At 49.1% G+C, this 20,194-nt stretch overlaps 1 protein-coding gene across 1 annotated transcript in view; it reads left to right on the top strand.

Moving 5' to 3' along the window:
• Positions 1 to 1,707: 1,707 nt before the first annotated feature.
• ADRA1A (adrenoceptor alpha 1A) overlaps positions 1,708 to 20,194 on the top strand; it is a 465,213-nt gene continuing 446,726 nt past the window's right edge. The window contains exons 1-2 of the mRNA XM_069618859.1: positions 1,708 to 2,238; positions 4,509 to 6,262. Of these exons, the coding sequence (XP_069474960.1) occupies positions 5,269 to 6,262 (994 nt within the window). The 5' untranslated portion in view covers positions 1,708 to 2,238; positions 4,509 to 5,268. The remainder of the gene's footprint in view (positions 2,239 to 4,508; positions 6,263 to 20,194) is intronic.

Genomic DNA, 20,194 nt, shown 5'->3' with positions numbered 1-20,194 from the left:
GACCGGGAGGCTCGGGGAGGTTTGGTGAGTGATACATACGTATGTTGGAAAATGAATGGATAAGGAAAAAGAAAGCTGTCTGTAAATAAAGAAAGAGAGAATGGGAAAGGGGGTGACAAGGAATAAGAATATTAAACAGAAATGTGCTGCCGATCGTCTGGGGTTGTAAAAAGTACTGAACATGTTATTGTTTGGTTTGAAGTGAAAGTGTCAAATGTTTAATGTTGTGCCGTGTTGTGCCACAAATAAAAGGAGCTAGCCTGGCCTCTGGTATTTAGCCAAGGTGGGCTTCAGCGGGCTGGTATGTATCTTGCCAGTTGGGGGGCGAACAGCACCCGACTGTCCATGTTAGCAGCACCTCCTCCCTCCAGCACCTACAGTGCTTGATATGTCTCCTTCCGGGTCAACCCTGCCTGAACAAAAGGAGAGACAAACACACATCTGCTGTCCTCTCAGCACAAAAGGTGCGCAACAAGTGGGCTGCACCTGTTACTAATGGTGTCCCTTCATGGAGCAGGGATTGATTCGGGAAGCCTAGGAAATTACTTTTCTAAGATGTTTCTTTATTAGCAGAGCCTATTCTAATGTGTAATGTTTAAGTAATTGGAGTATTGATGGAACGTTTTAAACTGAAAACTCGCACACAGCTCCAGTTACCTAACACATTTCTTATGAGGCAATGAAAGCGAACACTCATTAAAGTCCGCTTCTAAAGCTTAGTTTACAGCTATATCTCCTAGTTTGATACGCAAAAAAAGTCTCATTTAATATAGTTATTCAAACTTGCTTAACACAATGCAGAACAACAAACAGGAAGTCTGTGTGAAAGGATCTCAGATACACCGCTTTACCAGAGTGTGTGCTCTTGGTCACATCAATTTAGCTCACGGGGCCTGCAAACAACAGGTTGTGCCTAAAAGTGACCTGTGCCCTGGCTGCCACACCGAAATGACTGGCGCTTCGAAGCTTGGTGAGTACCGGCACTTCTTGTTTTCCATGTAAAGCAGTGCCCACCGGTAAGGGCCCAACCTGTGGCCGCAAGGCAAGAGGGCTGCACCGCTGAAAGTGAAATATTGAACGGCCTGGCAATAGGGCAAGAATCGCTCAAATGGAGAAAAAAAAACGCATTGGTTCGATGCATTTTTGCCCCAAGGCAACGTTTGCCCTCCTGCTAATACCATTCCTTCATAACTGTGAGCAAGCGTTTCCCTGGAGAGGTTGCTTGACCTGTTGCTTGCTTGTGTTTAATAACGTGTGGACCCTGTAGCTCCTTAAATGAATGCACAACTGCATGAACCTGAGGATTTTGGAGGGAAAAAAAATGGCTTTTTGTAGAAAATGTTAAAGGTACATGTTTTAACAAAGGTCATTATTTCCTTTGAAGACCTGTTTTGGGGCACCTTGGCATCGCAATGCTAACCTCTGCCAGCCCCATGCGCCTGCCGATGCATGCGAACTGCTGTGTCTTCCTGGTAGGTGATTACCTACTGCCCTTTCGGCTCCTTAGCAGCTATGCACCAAGCGCTAGGATCTCTCCTGCCCGCCGTCCATTTCATTTCCCGGTGTGTCCGGGGCATAGAGACAACACAACCACACATGTTCCTCGGGACCATTGCGGACGAGCAGGATGCCAGCCGATGCCGCAGAATGGTGCCAGTTCACAAGCAAAGCAACGAGGCAAGGATCCACTTGCCAGCTGTCATATCTGAACTGATGCTATAAACCTGCCCGCTGCAGAACCCATGGCGGCGCCCCAGACGAATGAGCAGGGCGCTATATAGACTTCCGCGGCTGCCAATCGCAACCGAACGATGCCTGTCCGCCGCCCCTATCACACCGCTCCCCGCAGCGATCATCAGAGTGTGTCATGGTGTTGCAGCGAGGGCTGGATCTTGGATGGCAGCCCCGCCGCCCAGCTTCACGGCGCATTACGGTAGGCGGCAGGCGCTCCCGCTCTGCGGTCCATTGGAACAGCAGTAAAGTTGTGTTGGAGCGGCGCGGCGGCACGGGATCCGCGCTCCCCACTCAGAAACTGACAGAGAGCCTGTAGAGCAGCAGCCTGCGGGACGGGGTGCCGGAGAAAGACAACTACCGCCCCCACCCCGCGCGTGACCAAGTAACAGGGCTCACAACGAGGCGGGCTGAGCGGAAAGACGAGAGATTCCTGCAATGGGCCGGCTGGCGAAGCAGGCCACCCTGTCAGATCTTGGGGGACGCCCTGGGCGCGCGCCAGGAGAGGTAAGTGCCCCTCTGCACCCAACCTGCAGTGGGCAGTTTATGGCTTCTCTTGGTCGGTGGCAGTATGCTCCCTCTGTTCTAGACACAGGATTCGCAGCGTTTCCTTGCAGTCTGTGTGAATATTAGGTGCAATTCGGGCTGAGTAAGGTTTCTTTTAAATGCTTCCGACACTTCGCCGGTTCTGACCAAGGCTTCCATTTCTGTGATCATATTTTAGTTTTTAACGGAATAGTGCGCCCTACAACTACGTAAAAAGTCGTGAAAGCATGTTCGTATGCACATCGCGTTGCTATATTGTTCCATAAACTAGCGGGCAGCGTCTGTTCAATCTAAAAAACGTGCATCCACGTTGTTTTGGGGGTTTTGGCGTGTTCCGTGTGCTCCTGTGCCATAAGGGGGCTACTTGCATCCTGCCCCCAAGCAAAATAGTTAGGGCCACAATTTAAAGCGAAAGTACAAGAAAATGCAGGAATGTGCTCACCATCACACGATCAAGACGCAGGGGGGTGCTGGGATTAGAACCCTGATGTTTCTGGTTCCACATTCAACATTTAAGCCACTTCTAGACCAACCTCTGGTTAACTCCCTGCTTCCAAATGCTCCTTTCGCCATCTGCTGAAATGTTGGCTGAATCTGTGGGGGGGTATGCATTGTGGCCATTCAGGTATCATGTTTAAGGTGTTTTACCAAGAGACGAAAAGGGAAGAGAGTTGATGTAGAAGACCATGGGCTCTGATATTACGAAGAAGCCAGATTTGGTTTGGCCACCTCCGCTGACCATGCCCAATCCTCCCCTTCCCCCGCCCCCCAACACTTACTCAGACTGCGTGTTGCCGGGATATAGACCCCAGACGTGACGTCAGTGTCCCATGCAACACAGGGTTGTGCAACCTCTGCAAAGCCTGCCCTGAGATCGCCCGTCCAGGGGTGGCCAAGGGAGGACGCTGGTACTGTGACTCACGGGGGCTCTGTGCGGGGGCTGCAGCGGAGCATTCCATGCTCTCAGCCTCTACCCAGTCTCCGGACGCTTCTAGTGTTTGAATCTTATGCCCCTTCCTTTGCAGGGTAGCGCCTGGTGCTTCCTAAATGGTAAATCAGTGGTTCGTGAATGAATGTACACGGCATCATGAAAGGGACTGCTAACATGTGAGGGCATCAGATGGGCTCTGCCCTCGCTCCCCCTCTCCTGAAATGTTGGGCTATGTCGACTCGGACAGGATAGGGCACCGAGTTTAAACGGTGCCTGTGCTTCGCTGTTAACACACGCCCTGCAATTACTAACTTAAAGCATTTCACTGTAGCACTTGCATTCATAGGAACACATTTAGAGGCAATTGAAACGGTGATGTGGGGTTAGTACTTGCATGCCAGGGGTGGGATTGGAGTGGTGGGTGGGACAGCACATGCTCACAGCAGTCTTTAAGTGTGTGGATTCAGACTTAAAGGAGAGAGTTAATTGATTGTAACATTGGAGCCACACCAGACTCATTAGAATGCATAAAGAAGTTAGCTGAGTCCAAACAAGTACCGTTGCCCCTCTCTCACAGTCTCTGAAGTAAGTGCCACTCCCAACATTTTAAGTGTTAGCCTGCCGACCCCCTCCCCCCCACCTCCCACTACCCCAAATGTTTGCCTGGGGTCACCTCTGTGTAAGGGCACGTGCTACCGGCTGGCCGAAGATGCATCCGCCTTCTGGCTTCTGAACGCCTTAGCCGCGGAGGCCAAAACGACTGCCTATGCATAGTTCTAAACATATGCAAGAGCACATGCATGGCTCGCTCTGGCGTCCACCATGGACAGCGTGCGGGCGCTGTGCTCTGCTGGCCGGTATCTGGAGGCTGCACCCCAACCCAAAACATCTAGACAGTTTCTCTACCTTGCGTTCCCGCGACGTCCTTATAAAGATAGCGCCCACAAAGTTAGTCTAAAATCGAAGCGCGCCCTCAAAAGAATCCCCCCGCAGTAATATCGCATACGTACTGGTATTTTTCTTACACTTAATCTCCCCTGCAGCCAACACAGGTACAAGGGTGTGCGTTTACCCGATTGCACACCGTGCACAGCAACCAGGGGCGGCCCCTCTGCTTTAATTTCCAGCCAGGTTGGCTGACCCCTGGATTAGAGGATTACTGGGATTTGGTCCAGGCTCAGAATAGACAACAACCGACGAATCAGTAAAAAACGGCATGATGGCCATTTTACACATTGATGACGAGAATGTGAAGGGCATGTAAAGCTAATTTAAATCTGTATTTCTTTGGGACCTCTAGGAGACAGAGCACAGAACTCAAGGGGCTGACTGGCAGGTATAGAAAACTGGAAGCCATACCAAGCCCACCGCCCCCAGCGCCCGCCCCTAAGAGCAGCACAGCTTCGCGAAGACCCCGTCCATCCGCAAGACAGAGCTGCAGTAGCACGAGGACCTGGGCAGCAAAGGGAGCGGACGCCGGTGCCGGGGAACTCCCCTGAGCCGCCTTCACCCCCCGCGCCCCCCGCCCACCCCGCCACCACGCGGCTCTGAAAAGGGCAAAGCCACCGGCGGTCACACATGTCGCGGATTTATACCTCGCCAGCAAAAGCCGCGCCACAGAAATGACAAGGCTCTGTGACCATGGCGCCCCAGAGAGCAGGACTCTGCCGCGCGTCTTATAAATCATTCGGCGAAGACAAGCCTGGGAAGCGAAAGAAAAGCGTGGGGGCACGCGGCCGCGAGCACGACCCAGCCTGTCCACCCAAACTATTTGGGTAACGCAGCAATGCCGACATATGTCATCCATCTCACACAGCCGGTCTGTGTCCTGAAGAGGGAGGGGCACAAAACACGGCGAATGGACGTCGAAATATCCGAGGGGCCTAAGGATGGAAACTGGAAACTTTGCATTTAGCTTGTCTTTTACTGATTCCAAAAGTGAGTTTGAAGGCCACCCCCGAAGAAGCCAAAACACCGACTTCTAATCAAGGAGTGAAGTTTATTACTATTATGTATATATATTTTTTTACAATGATATCCAGTTGTGTCTCTACGGCGGGATGAATGCTCTGATCCAGAATTTGAATTCCACCCCAGCAGCATCAGCCAAGCCACCCTTGTACAAGATAAAACCTGAAAGTGTCACCCGCATGACAATGGTTCTGCTTCTTGAAAACAGGACACTTCAGATCCCCCCAGACTGCATCAACTGCACCCAGACCGCGGGGGGCATCAACCTCTCCAGGGCCATCGCGGTCGGGATCATACTAGGTGGCTTCATCTTTTTCGGGGTGCTGGGGAATATTTTGGTCATACTTTCCGTAGCTTGCCATAGACATCTTCAGACTGTGACCCACTACTTCATCGTCAACCTAGCCGTGGCGGACCTCTTGTTGACCTCCACGGTGCTGCCCTTCTCGGCGACTTTTGAGATCCTAGGATACTGGGTGTTCGGGAGGATCTTTTGCAACATCTGGGCAGCCGTGGATGTTCTCTGCTGCACCGCATCAATTATGAGCTTGTGTGCCATATCCATAGACCGGTACATTGGTGTAAGCTACCCGTTAAGGTACCCAACCATAATGACCGATAAGAGAGGGATCATAGTCTTGCTCTGCATATGGGCCCTGTCGCTGGTCATATCCATTGGACCTTTGTTCGGCTGGAAGGAGCCCGCCCCAGAGGACGAAACCATATGCAAAATTACAGAGGAGCCTGGCTACGCCATCTTCTCAGCATTTGGCTCCTTCTATATCCCCTTGACCATCATCTTGGTCATGTATTGTCGAGTGTACATCGTGGCCAAGCGGGAGAGCAAAAACCTAGCCTTGGGAATGAAGACGGACAAGTCCGACTCAGAGGAGGTCACCCTCCGCATCCATCGCAAGTACACCTCAGAAACATGCGACTCCACATCCAGCTCCAAGAACAAGACCCACTTCTCGGTGCGGCTTCTGAAGTTCTCCAGGGAGAAGAAAGCGGCCAAGACCCTGGGGATCGTGGTAGGATGCTTCATCCTCTGCTGGCTGCCTTTCTTTCTAGTTATGCCAATTGGTAAGTGGAGAGTAAACTTTGATTTCAAACTGTTAATCCATATATCTCCTAAGCTATATTTTGATTATGATCAACTCATTAAGTACTTTTGACATTTGGAGGATATCAGAATGGAGGAGGGGATTTCTCCTAAAAATGATGGCAATGCACTGCCTGGTGTTTTAGCTTTATTCTTGAATTGCTTATCACCTCTAATATCTATATTTGTTTTACGGAGGGAGCAAAAGTGGGTGCTATCTTGAGATATTACAGTGCTGAATGTACAACAAAGAGACCTCTGTTCTATTTGTGTGTCCAAACTTGACTGAATTGTGTGATCCTGGGCATATCAACTTGCCTCCCTATGCATCAGAACTCTTCTTGATCAAAATGTGCATAATTTGGATACAGGCACGCTGTAGTTTGTATGAATATAAACCTAGGCATTCATGTACCCTCCACTTTCACACATTTATTTTAGGAGTGAAGGCAGGCTACTTCTTTTCTCGCCTGACCCTTTGCTTTAAGGAGCTTTTTTATTGAATGATTGTGTGATATGCATGACATCTCTCAATAGGGATGCGTGCTAATTATGCACACCGACCCATGCAGAGATCTTACAGCAGCAGGGCAACGTGTAGGGTCAGTTGGTTTTAACGAGGATACAAAGCGTCTAAATACTGGTCTTTACCCGACACAAGTTGGTATCGAGAAGCCAGTCATGTTATTTTTTTGATGTTATGATATGTTATGTTGTGTGGCCTTGGGATTTCTAAAGTGGAAGACGGCCATAGGGCGGGCTTCTGGCACTGAAGGTTGCCTGGAAGTGGATTCATGCACAGAATGAGCACTCCAGTAAATCATAGTGTGACATGGCGTAACATAACAGTGCCTTGCAACCGTCCATAACTGGCATAAAGGCTGCATTGCCCAGGACACGACTGCTACTTACGGCGGCATCAGATCCAATGCCTTGGTGAGCTGGGTGCTGTGAGCATGGCTAGCTCGGTTGCTAGTGTTGGAAGCCTGACGGGTCCAAACGGTGGATACACTCCATACTCCACTTGGGCCGACATACACTTTCGCCGAATATGTTTTGGCCACATTTTTTTACCACTTTTTTGTTACTGCGAAATTGAGAAGGCAAGTTGGGGTAAAGTGCATAGACGGGAGTTTTGGGGGTGTAAGTGAGGGTTGCATTTTGAGGTAAAAAAAAAGTGGTGATCGGCATAAAGAAATTCTGCAAAAATGGAGTTCGGCGAAAATAAATTCGGCCACGATTCCTAAATCCGCACCCACGGGAAGAGGTGGTAAATGGTGCTGCGGGTAGGTGCAGGACAAACAGGTGAAAGCAGTTATGATGTGCACCCTGCAGGCGCAATGCAGTGCAGGCCGCATGGTAAGTGGCAGGGCATTGCTGGCGATTACCCAGGCAAGGCTAGGAGGGCGAAGAAGAGTCATTGCAGCCGGGCTTTGCCGACATTTGCAATATCCCACCTGTAGTATGCAGCAAAGGGGAATGCTGGGTCGGTTACCTTTACGTGAATACGCTTTCATTCTGCGCCAAATCACCACCCTAGTGGTTTCCGAGCACCGAGGGTTGCCTGCTACACACGCGATCTCCCTTGCTCACCACGTGCTCGCCCTTGCTACCCTAAAAAAGAATGTAAAAACAAAACGGATTTAAAACAAATGTAAACTCCTGGGTAGTGGCCAGCGGCGTGTGGCTCTCTGTTTCTGGAGTGGCTGCCTTTCTTGTTCAAGCCTCTCAAAACAACACGGGGTTCCACAAGTGTAAAACTTTGAGCAGTGGCCCTAAACAAGAAAGAATGGGAATACCACATAATTTGTCTTTCTGGAATTCTATACAATAATTGCTAGACTCATTAAAGGTTTATTTCAGGCACACTTCAGGGAGTGAGTCACTGATTTAGTCTGTTCTTAAACGCCTCAACTCAGCCTTTCATCCTTCTGAGGTCGATAAATGAGTACCAACACAGGTTGGGTGATAGTGTTTGCATATTTGTTCTATGTAAAGCGCTTAAGCGTAAGTGCTATATAATAACATCATTATCATTTGGTCATGGACGTCTGCTTGTATTCACAATCATTTGGTAATATGGGCCTATACACACTGATATCAATGATACATATGGTGATGCATTCTTGTATGGAATGTATATCACATGTCAGTGATATCATAACCATATGTTTCATAGTGCACTTAGGAACAATGCTATGTGAGGCCCCTTCCTGTTTTGTCAAGGGTGAACGGTTGTGTTCCATCGCTTCCTGTGATGTCACTTTGGGGTGGGGTCAAATGACATCACGTTCTGTGATGTCATCATAGGTCAATATACCTTAGCCAGCTCGAGGAAAGAAACTGACCAAGGGAAGATAAGAGGATGGGGAAGTAGGAAATACATGGCACATACACAGGGAGGGAGAGATGCAGCGAGAGAAAGTGTTGTTATGGAATGGGTGCACGTCAGTCCTGTTAGGTGGGCGGTAGATCTGCCAACGCGGGAAGGCAGGTATGCCTTAAAGTGCTGTGATAACCTGGCTGTGTTTCCAGAGCAGAATTGGAAACATGTAAATTAGAAAACAATGTAATGTTGGATGCATAAGGGGCTTGAGGGTATTCTTGGGCAATCCTGGATGTTTGTGGGCTTATTTTTCCAGCCCTCTCTATACCTTGTACTCAGTGCTTTAAGTGGGGTAAGAAATTGAGGGTGGCCCTCGTTTGGGGGTGTGGCTTTCATTGTGGGGGTGGCCTAAAAGTGCACAAATCATAATAAGGTGCGCAAACAAATATATAAATGTATGTGAGCATTTATATGTCTGTATGCATACTACTATGGTTTGTTTACTTTTCAAGCCTTCTTTTATGAACGTAGCAATGTTACATATTTCTATGTTGTTAAAAGGTGGCTTGAAAGTGCGCAAGCCATAGTAAGTTACACACACTTGTGAGCTTACCTTACTATGGTTTGTGTACTTTTCAAGCCACCTTTTATAAACATAGACATTTGTAACATATTTCTATGTTTCTAAAAGACGGCTTGACACGTAAACAATTCAAGGCATCTTTTATAAAGCGTTGAGGATGGACAAAACCCAAGCTGGCTTTGTCCATCGACAAAGCTTTATAAAAGATGCCTTGAATTATGTACGTTTCAAGCCGTCTTTTATAAACATAGAAATATTTCTACGTTTATAAAAGATGGCTTGAAACGTACACAATTCAAGGCATCTTTTATAAAGCTTTGTCGATGGAGATAGACCCCTCAGGCTCTGTGATCTATCTGCTCTAAGCGGAGATCACTGAGCCCGAGGCGCCTTTCACCCTCTGCAAACCCGCAGGCTCCATGATCTAATCTGTATATTAGATCCGGGAGCCAGTGAGGGTCAGTGACCTGGGGAGGGCAAATAAAGGGACAGTAACTTCCTCTGATGACCCTGATGAGGGGTCATCAGAGGAAATTGCAACACTGACTAACAGAAGTGGCAGCCAGCCTCAGCTTCGCTGTGGCTGTATGGCACTTCTGTCAGCTTGCCCAACATAATGACGGGCGCATCTCCCGTCGCGGCTACGGCCGCGGCGGGATAATGCATCCCGCCAATGTTGTGTGGGACCCGGGGGGCCCCGGCAGGGCCCCGGCTCAGCCCCACTTTCTGGAGACTGCCAGGGTCCGGCCCTGGCAGGCCCCGGCCCACTTAAAGCACTGCTTGTACTCCAGAATGTTTATTCTGGGACTGCCAAGCCTGAGTCAAGAGTTTTGCAGTCAAGAATAGACTGTGCATACAGGTGAACGTTGTTGATAACAAAAGCTACGGTGATGAAGTGGTCAAGCTTGTACAGTACAATTTAAAAAGCCTGGCACCTTCACGATAAAACGGTTATTAATAAGAGTTTGTTCCATGTCATGCTAGAATTTCTTTTAGTTCACACCGCGACAGAGAGAGGCTTTACTTGGGATCACGGTATCTAAGTATAATGCATATCCGGCTATGGTGAGAAAATATCCTCCAAGCCTCTTATGCAGGCTGTGTGCATGAGATGGTCTGAAAGGTGGGGGTGCGACAGGTAAAGAGCAAATGGCAAGATGTCTGTCCTGTGTACAGGGACAGTCTTATGTTAAGTTATGCGACTATGCTTTGACCGTTAACATAAGGCTATGGCACACTTCATTGCTTGTCCAGTGGGGTATGCCATAGTGGGGCCACCTCACAGGACTGAGTAACAAGGATGCCATCTTTCAGGCACTAAGCAAGCTACGTGAACACCAGTGCATCCAGAGATCAGCAATGCCGGGCACAGCAGCCAGAAAGCCCAATGAAGACAACGTGCGTGTAACAGAAGTGAACGTGCTTCCAAACAGGCTCACAGGCAGGAGAAAATAGTGATTCGGGCAGCTCGTACACTTGGACACCTCTTTAATCACAGTTGTATGTCAGAAATGCTAATTTACCATTTCTGTGACTCCCTGAAAAATGAGCAACATTTTTAGTTTTCAATTTGCCAAAGTGGTCTTACCGTGCTAGAGACCCACTGTGCTAGTGTCAGAGGGCCTATGCATTTCCTTTGGCCCAGCAGGGGTCTTGCTTTTAAGCCTGCCACACTACTGGGGTGTTGTTGTGAGGCCGAGCATGTTAAAACCAGGCAGGAGATAACAGGAGAGCAATACCTTTCTACTTACCCTTCTGTTTTCTCCCGTAAACCAGCAACAGCCACACATGGCCAGGTACCACAGAAAGGGAGTATGGGTACGTTTAAATGAGGGTGGCTGATGGAATGGGGCCCACCTGAGCAAAGCCCTGCTGCACCGGGCTTTTTGGGACGTCTTGAGTCCTGCTAGGAACCTTATCTGGATGGGTATAGTAATGTGTGAAGCAGGTCTCCTCTTGTCTGAGGGTGGGCTTTTCTGGGAGTGTATCTGCTTAATACAGCCTTGTCTCTCTGCATCGACTGGGGCTGCTATTACCTTTTCCTGTTAATAGAGTTCATCATGCAGATCTTGGTCCAAATGGGTGTAGAATTTCTGGAGCAGCTTATATTTTCAGGTCCAAGTAGTGTGTCGTGGGCTTTTATCATAAACGGAGTGCCGCTCCTGTGTATTGTTTGTGTGTTTGGGTGTTTGTGGGCGTGCTCCCTAATGTGAAATGGCATAATACAACATGTTGTGCTATAACCTAACATAATGTGACCTAAACAGCTAGGAGAACAAGTCGGCATCATGTCACAAAAATGAAACGGTGATCACATTCTTAGGGAGTAAAAAAGAACAATGAGCAACACTCCCTTTAGACAAGGCATTCAAATTGAGTTTCAGGCAGGAGGAATAAAAAGAAAACCATAAAGAGGGCGAGGGAAACACTCAATGAAACGGTGACGCAAATCTGTAGATTTAAAATAAGATGCAGTTAGATTTGCTTACAAAGCATGATGTTGGATGCACGAGTGGCTTGGGAGGGTGCTTGGTAAAATCCTAGAGGTTTGGTGGGTTATTTGCCCCGGCATCTCTATATGTTGTAGACCAGGATGGTTGCATTGCGGCAGTTTTTCAGAATAAACCTCACTGAAGATCATTAAGCTTCCTTTAATGACATAGCTCGCTGGACAGAAGCAGTCCTTGGTCAGGTGTATGACAGGTTATCTATGATGTCACTTATCTTGAGAGGCGGAATATACCCCATAGTTGAACGATACCTGTCTTTGACCGTGTGTCATACACTGATCCCTCAATCCCATTTTCAATGGACCAGAATTGCAGGATTGCTGGGGTTGTAGAGTGGGGGCTTGAGGGAACAATAAAGAATACCAAATTCCCTCCCTCCTCAGTGACCCACAAATGAAAAAAAAAATACCTAACAGAAAATAATGCTTTATCCCACTGCAGTGATGACCTGTTCATTACACATCCCATAATCCTCTGTCATGACATCACAGCAGGACAATACAGCATTCAGAAATGGAAATAATTGCGAACCATGCACAGCCAGTTTGCTCATCTTATGTTTCACTTCCAAGAACATGCCTAGGTGTAATACCCACTGCAGCAGAACTATCCACTCCTCGGGCCATTCTCTGAATGCCGGCTTCTCCTGGAACCCTCCACCAGCTGCCAGACTCCATGCACACACCAGGCCCTCAGCATTCCACCTTCAGACAGGATGCCACATTCACGCGGGAAGCAGCAAGGTCCTGGCACAACCCTGGCCTTTTCTGAGGGCAGAGTTCGCAGAATGGAACAGAAAAGTCACCTAAACCGGAGAGAAGAACACCAGGAAAGGAAGGAAGCCTGGCAAACAGGGCAATTCAAGAACTGATTCTGGTCTGGGGCCTAACCATGAGCGTAGTGCTAATGGTGAACATGTGCTATTTTACATACCCCCTTTTTTAATAATACCACTTATTATCATATGGTATTGCATCGTGCATTTACGGCAAGGGGTACGTACAAAGAACTGCATGTTTGCCCGGGGTTGTGATCATTTTCCAGCAGCATTTCTGTTACCTCCTTGTTGCACCTGGTGCCTGGCCTATGTGTGATTCCTCCTCAGATAGTATATATATATCTTTTTTTGTAGGGGCTTTGATTTCATGCGGAAGGCCCCCGCCACCCTCCTTTTGTATCCACTGCAAAGTATGCTTGATAAGAATGACCTGGCGCCCTATGTGCCCTGTGCTGGTGCCCTTTACTCCATGTTGCACATTTTATGTGCCCTGTGCTGGCGCCCTTTACTCCATGTTGCACAATCTATGTGCCCTGTGCTGGCGCCCTTTCCTCCATGTTGCACATTCTGTGTGCCCTGTGCTGGCGCCCTTTAGTCCATGTTGCACATTCTATGTGCCCTGTGCTGGCACCCTTTACTCCATGTGGCACATTCTATGTGCCCTGTGCTGGTGCCCTTTCCTCCTTGTTGCACATTCTAAGTGCCCTGTGCTGGTGCCCTTTACTCCATGTTGGACATTTTATGTGCCCTCTGCTGGCGCCCTTTACTCCATGTTGCACATTCTATGTGACCTGTGCTGGCGCCCTTTCCTCACGTTGCACATTCTGTGCGTCCTGTGCTGGCGCTCTTTACTCCATGTTGCACATTCTATGTGCCCTGTGTTGGCACCCTTTATTCCATGTGGCACATTCTATGTGCCCTGTGCTGGCGCCCTTTCCTCCTTGTTGCACATTTTAAGTGCCCTGTGCTGGTGCCCTTTCCTCCATGTTGCACATTCTAAGTGCCCTGTGCTGGCACCCTTTACTCCTTGTGGCACACTTTATGTGCCCTGTGCTGGCACCCTTTACTCCATGTGGCACACTTTATGTGCCCTGTGCTGGCGCCCTTTCCTCCATGTTGCACATTCTATGTGCCCTGTGCTGGCGCCCTTTCCTCCATGTTGCACATTTTATGTGCCCTGTGCCGGTGCCCTTTACTCCATGTTGCACATTTTATGTGCCCTCTGCTGGCGCCCTTTACTCCATGTTGCACATTCTATGTGCCCTGTGCTGGCGCCCTTTACTCCATGTTGCACATTCTATGTGCCCTATGCTGGCACCCTTTACTCCATGTGGCACATTCTATGTGCCCTGTGCTGGCGCCCTTTCCTCCTTGTTGGACATTCTAAGTGCCCTGTGCTGGTGCCCTTTCCTCCATGTTGCACATTCTATGTGCCCTGTGCTGGCACCCTTTACTACATGTGGCACACTTTATGTGCCCTGTGCTGGTGCCCTTTCCTCCATGTTGCACATTCTATGTGCCCTGTGCTGGCGCCCTTTCCTCCATGTTGCACATTTTTTGTGCCCTGTGCTGGCACCCTTTACTCCATGTTGCACATTTTATGTGCCCTGTGCTGGCGCCCTTTACTCCATGTTGCACATTCTATGTGCCCTGTGCTGGCGCCCTTTCCTCCATGTTGCACATTCTATGTGCCCTGTGCTGGCACCCTTTACTCCATGTTGCACATTCTGTGTGCCCTGTGCTGGCGCCCTTTATTCCATGGTGCACATTATATGTGCCCTGTGCTGGCATCCTTTACTCCATGTGGCACATTCTATGTGCTTTGTGCTGGCGCCCTTTCCTCCTTGTCGCACATTCTAAGTGCCCTGTGCTGGTGCCCTTTACTCCATGTGGCACACTTTATGTGCCTGTGCTGGCGCCCTTTCCTCCATGTCACGCATTCTATGTGCCCTGTGCTGGCGCCCTTTACTCCATGTGGCACACTTTATGTGCCCTGTGCTGGTGTCCTTTCCACCATGTTGCACATTCTATGTGCCCTGTGCTGGCACCCTTTACTACATGTGGCACACTTTATGTGCCCTGTGCTGGTGCCCTTTACTCCATGTCACACATTCTATGTGCCCTGTGCTGTGAACACCCCATGCAAGTCCAATTCATGTTTAGGCGATTGCTTTAAAAAATGTAGGCATTTAAAATATCACTTGTTTTTCTTTGCTTTCATAAAACGAAGCCCTAACTGCCAAGCCCACACAGGTGCTTTCATTCGATGAAAGCAGCGGCAAGTCGATGCCACCACGCTTAGCTTTACCACGGGTTACACAATTTGGAAAGGCGGTTTTATATTATGGTTCAAAGACTTGGCAAGCAGGGTCCCGCTGGGACCCCAGTGAATGGAAACTCATTTTCAGGCGGAAGGATGGCAGAAACGACCTGTTTATACATGAGGCATTGAAAAGGACCTTTACCTTGAGTTTTTATACAGGTTATAGGTACCTGGTGTCAAGGAGAGAGAGGTGTTAAATCGAGATCTAAATAAGCCACTGACAGGAAAACCCATTGTGTTGCACTAAATCCAAAATTATCCACAGTAACATTTTACTGTAGAAGTGACAAATGAAACATTTTCCACAGTGTCTCTTGATCCCGATCCCCTATTCCACACTCCTACCATGGACTCGATGTGCCACGGCAAACCCTTGATCTGTGATCTTTCGTTCCCCATGTTCCCGCTGTTCTTAGCACCCTCTTCGGTTGCGGGAGTCTGCAAACTGCAGCTCTCTACATGTTTCAGACTACTACTCCCATAATCCCTCACCACTGACTATGCTTGCTAGAGTCGATGGGAGTTGTAGTCCATAAAATCTGAAGAGCCAAAGGTTGCTGACCCCCTTCTCCACTGTACTGCCCATGCACATTGCGTGTGTGTTATATCCGCATCTCAGTGTCTGCCTGGTGTTCCCTGAGTGAGTGAGATCAGCGGGAGAATGTTAGTGTGCATGGAATGTTTGGGTCTGAGTGAAGGTTCTCTTTGTGTCACTTGGTGACAGCCTGCCTGGTTGGTGGGTGCCAGTGAGGTTCTCCCCTGGGGACCTGACCCCTTTGGAGCCTAGCCCCTCAGCATTACCATATGCCTGTGTCAGCTTGAATAAAGGAACTTGGATGAACCTTGAAGCTGCCACCAGTCCATTTTTTTTTAAATCTAACAGTTTGGCTCAGTACACCTGCCAGGTGACTTGGCATTGTAACACTTGTCTCACTCTTTGTTAGAGAGTTCTCTCTTGCATGGTGTGTCCCCACACGGTGATCCATGTTCTTCAATGTGTCATTCCTGAATTAGTCCACTCAATTGAGTGATGGCATTTCAAGCTGGTAACCGGCGCCTGCCAATATCCATGAAGAGATACCTATGTAACGAGCTACAGCCATTTGTGTGCTTCCCTGGCCCTGCTATTACCCAGGGCAGGGCCTACAACGCTGTGGTCCCAAAACCACTGCTGCTGAGCCAGGAAAAACACATTGAAACCAACAATAGGGCGAAGTCTGCCTTAGACTAACACAGTGACAGACAACCATTCTGACATTCTGCAGCAGAAGATAACATAAAAATGTAGCATATCCTTTAAATCCTGGCCACGGACAACCTAAACCTGTAGAACACAAATTGTAAATCAATATTTGCTCTGCCTCTGTAACTGTTCAGATACAATGTGTACGAGCATGCTTCTCTGCTGAAATAAATATACACATTTCTCAGTGTTTAAAAGGCTTCTGTTGAAGCTTTAATGGTCCCAAGATGTAAACTGATAAATCACAGTAAATGTATTTTTGGGTCAAATAAAGCAGTTTTGTTTTGCTTTCCCAATAACAAGCTCAGATCACAGGTGATAGATCCCACGGCTCGTGAAACGAATCTGGAAAAGCACAACCATTCGGCCATTCCTCAGACTGCAACTAACAGCAGAGATGCTTCCACCTGCCCTGATGATGGTTCTTCTTGGAAGCGGAGGTGCTTGGCAGGACAGTTCTCGCGAGACGATATGGCTCATGACCTGCTTGGAACCTCGCGAAGCACCCCAAACTCCAAGCCACTGCAGGGTCTCTTTCTCTGAGAGATGCTTCCTCTCACACATAGCGTTGACAGCCCACACTTGCACCCCTTCTTCCTCCCCGAAACTGCCAACTCGAACCACACAATCACACCACATCTTGTACCCTCCACCCCCTAAACCACCCCACCCCACCTGAAGTCTCCCCTCCCCCCTCTGAAAGAAAAGAGCCAGGACCAGTTGTCAAGGTGGAAATAAAATTCGGTGCAGCAAGCTTTATTGAGCCAAGAGTTATCTTACAGGTGTTCTGTTTCTCCAGCACACCTCAGGATTCTGCGCTGGGTGTGGCTTCCTTCCTCCCTCCCCTTCCCTCCGGGTCCTGAAGATCGAGTTGGATCACCACGTTCCTTGCATGGAGCTTCCCCTCTACCCATGGCCATTCTTTTTTTCTTTTATTTCCGATTTTCCATTCTTTTTCTTCAGATTTGATTTCTTTCCCCTTTTGATTCCCCCTTTGTTCCATCGATGACCCGCCCAGACTTGATTTGCAAACTCTAATATATATGTTTCCCCGTGTTGTCGTGCCTGTGGTACCCATTTTGCATTCCCGCCCCGTGAGCTCCCCTCGACCCTATGTGACGGCACCCTCCTCAGCCACCTTTGCCCCCTCTCTCTGTACTGCTTGGCCCCAATCCGTTTCGTACCTTCAGCGTCCCCCTTGTCACTCTTCCTCTTCCAAAGGCATCCCTTAAACATCCCCCTTAGTCACCTTGCCATCACTACCCTCCCTTCTCTTGCACTTGGTCCTCTCCTCAGTGTCCCTAAACCCCCCCTCCGCCCCCGAAGCTCGGCTGAACAGCTGGCAGGTGCCCCCATCCCATGGCTGAATACCAACTCCCCTGTAAATTCCCCAAGGTTACTTGTTCCTTTGGGACCCCATTGCTTGTCGTTTGACCCTCCCCCTCGCCTGGTAATCTAACCCCCTCCTGTTGAATTGCCTCCCTCTCTTGTTTCTGCTCTCATTCCCCTCATGTCTTATTCTACCGACCCTTCCCAATCCTTTCTTCGTCTCCTCACTTCTATCTTGTTCCTGTAGTGTTTACCAATAATGACCTTTGGTTCGCCCACCCCGACATTTCAGCAGTTCCATGACCTTCACCCCTGTGTGAAGGCATCTCAGTTTTAGTCATCTTCCCAAGCTGGCTCCTTAACAGGAGTGACCCCATCTGTGGACGGTGGCGTGATGAACTGTGGGAGGGACACCAGTCCCCGGCCACCGCCCTACCCCAGTTAAGTGTCTCTGTCGCGGTTATTCACTCACTAATCGTCCTCGTGCTCCAATGTCTGTGCCCCTTCAACTACAACCCACTCCTTCCAAACCGTCCCGTACCTCCATGATCATTATGGCCACCCCCACGTCTGACAGGTGCACCCTATCCCCCCAGAGTACCCTGGCATTTTCACCATAATCAAGGGTGCTTGATGCAACGCATGCCCATACTTTTCAAAAATGTTCCAGTTTTTTAAGTTCTTCTTCCTCCTAGGCTCCTCTATCTTTTTGTGGGAGTATGCCCCCTGCAATGATTGTCTGGGTATTTTTTTGGACCAAAGTAGCTCCGCGCCCTGAAAACAATTTCCCATTTGCATCAGCGTACCCCACATTCTACACAGAAGCTCCCTCTCCGCCAGTGTTACCAAGCCGTTTCCCCCCAAATATATGATGAGCACATCTGGGTGTTCATGGCGATGCATACTCGTGTTCAAGACACCCCACAATCCTTCTCATTGCATCCGCCCCTTTGCAATCCACCATATCTGTGTCCACGCAAAACCCAGATTGCCGTCCTGTCTTTCCTTCTGTCAGGGTGATTTCCCAGGGGCCAGCAAAGCTGTCGGCGGACCTCCGGGGCTGGGGAGGCCCCAACTCCTCCCACGTCCCAAAAGGAGTATGAGGCACACACAAGAGCAAAGTAATTACTGCTGTTTATTATAGTAACGGCAGGGAATGTTCTTGGCCCATATGCATCCGGGGAGACGCTCTCGCTGTCAGAGGGGCTCGCATGCCCTTTTTACTGTAGTATGACGCGCTATTCACGTCACCTGGGAAAATTGTCACAAAACCTAACGCCAGCTCCCTGAGTGGTAGGTTTAGTATAGTTATCTATAGAAGGGAATATTAGTGGATGAGGACGGGTCAGGTGGTACACTTGGGCTGTCCCTAACTCTTGCTACAACAAATTAGTTACAAGGGGATACTTGGTGATTGGCTAACTAAAATGGTGTCAGTGAGGAGCCCCTCGTACTCTGATTGGTTCCCTCATGAGCCCCCAAGCCTGGGACCATCGCTGTTCCCAGCTCACGATGTACCTGGTGCTGGCAACAATGTGCAACTATGTGTTAGTGGTGAACAATGGACAGGTCTTGCTAGTGGCTGATGATCCTGCCTTTCCCACCGTTGTAGGTGTCCAACTTGTCGTTGTTGCAACCTGTGTCCCAGACGTGGGACCCCGGCGACTCTCTGTCTTATGAGTTTGACATTTTGTCAGTTCGGCTTGGTCACGTGTGGAGAGACCGTAACTGGAGCAGAATTATGAGCATTTGATTTGTATTTCAGCTCTGAGGGGCACTTGGCGGTGGCAGGTGTAACCTTGGCGCTGGGAGTGCGGCATGTGGGTTGCAACATGGCGGCCTTGGCTGTGGGCTCTCATTGGGGCTCGTTCTGCATGGTCAGTGCTTTGCTTTTTCGACTTGGGAGGATTTTCTTCTGAGAGGCTCCTGCTTGGGGACTCTTGCTTGCGGCCTACTTGGGCCTTATTTCTGGGTGGCGGTACATAATCCATAATATGGGTGTCGTGGGACGACAGAGTGTCACAAGCAGCAGTATATATATATATGATGACATCTCTATAGGGATAGGGTAGTGAGAAAGCATCTGCAAGCGTATACACGAGCTCTTCAGGCATCTTGCGTTTCTGCGGTGCTGTAGAAGACCTATGTGAAAAATAACAAAGATGTATGTCTGTGGGTGTACCAGTCCGCTACGTCATAGCACTGAGTATGTTCTTCTTGTTGGTTGATGTGTGGGTGACCGGTGTGCATGGTGGCACATGTGTTCTTGTCTGTTGGCTATGTCGTCATAGCATCTCTAACGATGATGGGTATCGTGGTTGCAGTTTAATCGAGCTGGTCAATGAGGCAGGCGTCGACTTAACCAGGACGTGCTAGTGGGCAGGCTCCTCAGGCATGTGGGCCGTGGACACAGGGGACTTGGGCATCTGGCGAGGGGATGAATTGGTCGAACTCATCTCGCGGGGGGTGCTTGGGCCGTGATCCCATGGGCCATGGTTTGGATGAGAATGGGGGGAGGGTGCTCTCCCATTTTCCCACTTCAGGCCCCCCTCTGGTTGACTTGTTGACCACAAAATTATCTGCTCTCTTCTCTCCGCGTACTCTCCATACCTTTGTTATTCCAGCTAGATGTCCATACTGGTTCACATGATCTTCAAATGACCAGTACATGTACACGCATCCACCACCGGGTTTGCAATATACCCACTTTCCAACATAATTCTTCTGGTTCCTTGGGTTCTCTACCTTCACTGATGGCGGGTGTAGGTCTGCTTCTAATATTTGCTTGCGCAACCTCTCTCGTTCTTTTATGATGATATCT

This window comes from Ambystoma mexicanum, chromosome 10 (genome assembly GCF_040938575.1).
Source record: "Ambystoma mexicanum isolate Mex_15411 chromosome 10, UKY_AmexF1_1, whole genome shotgun sequence".
Classification (NCBI taxonomy): Eukaryota; Metazoa; Chordata; class Amphibia; order Caudata; family Ambystomatidae; genus Ambystoma; species Ambystoma mexicanum.
The sequence above is the reverse complement of the archived record's forward strand: the minus strand, read 5'-3'. Positions and strand labels throughout refer to the sequence as shown.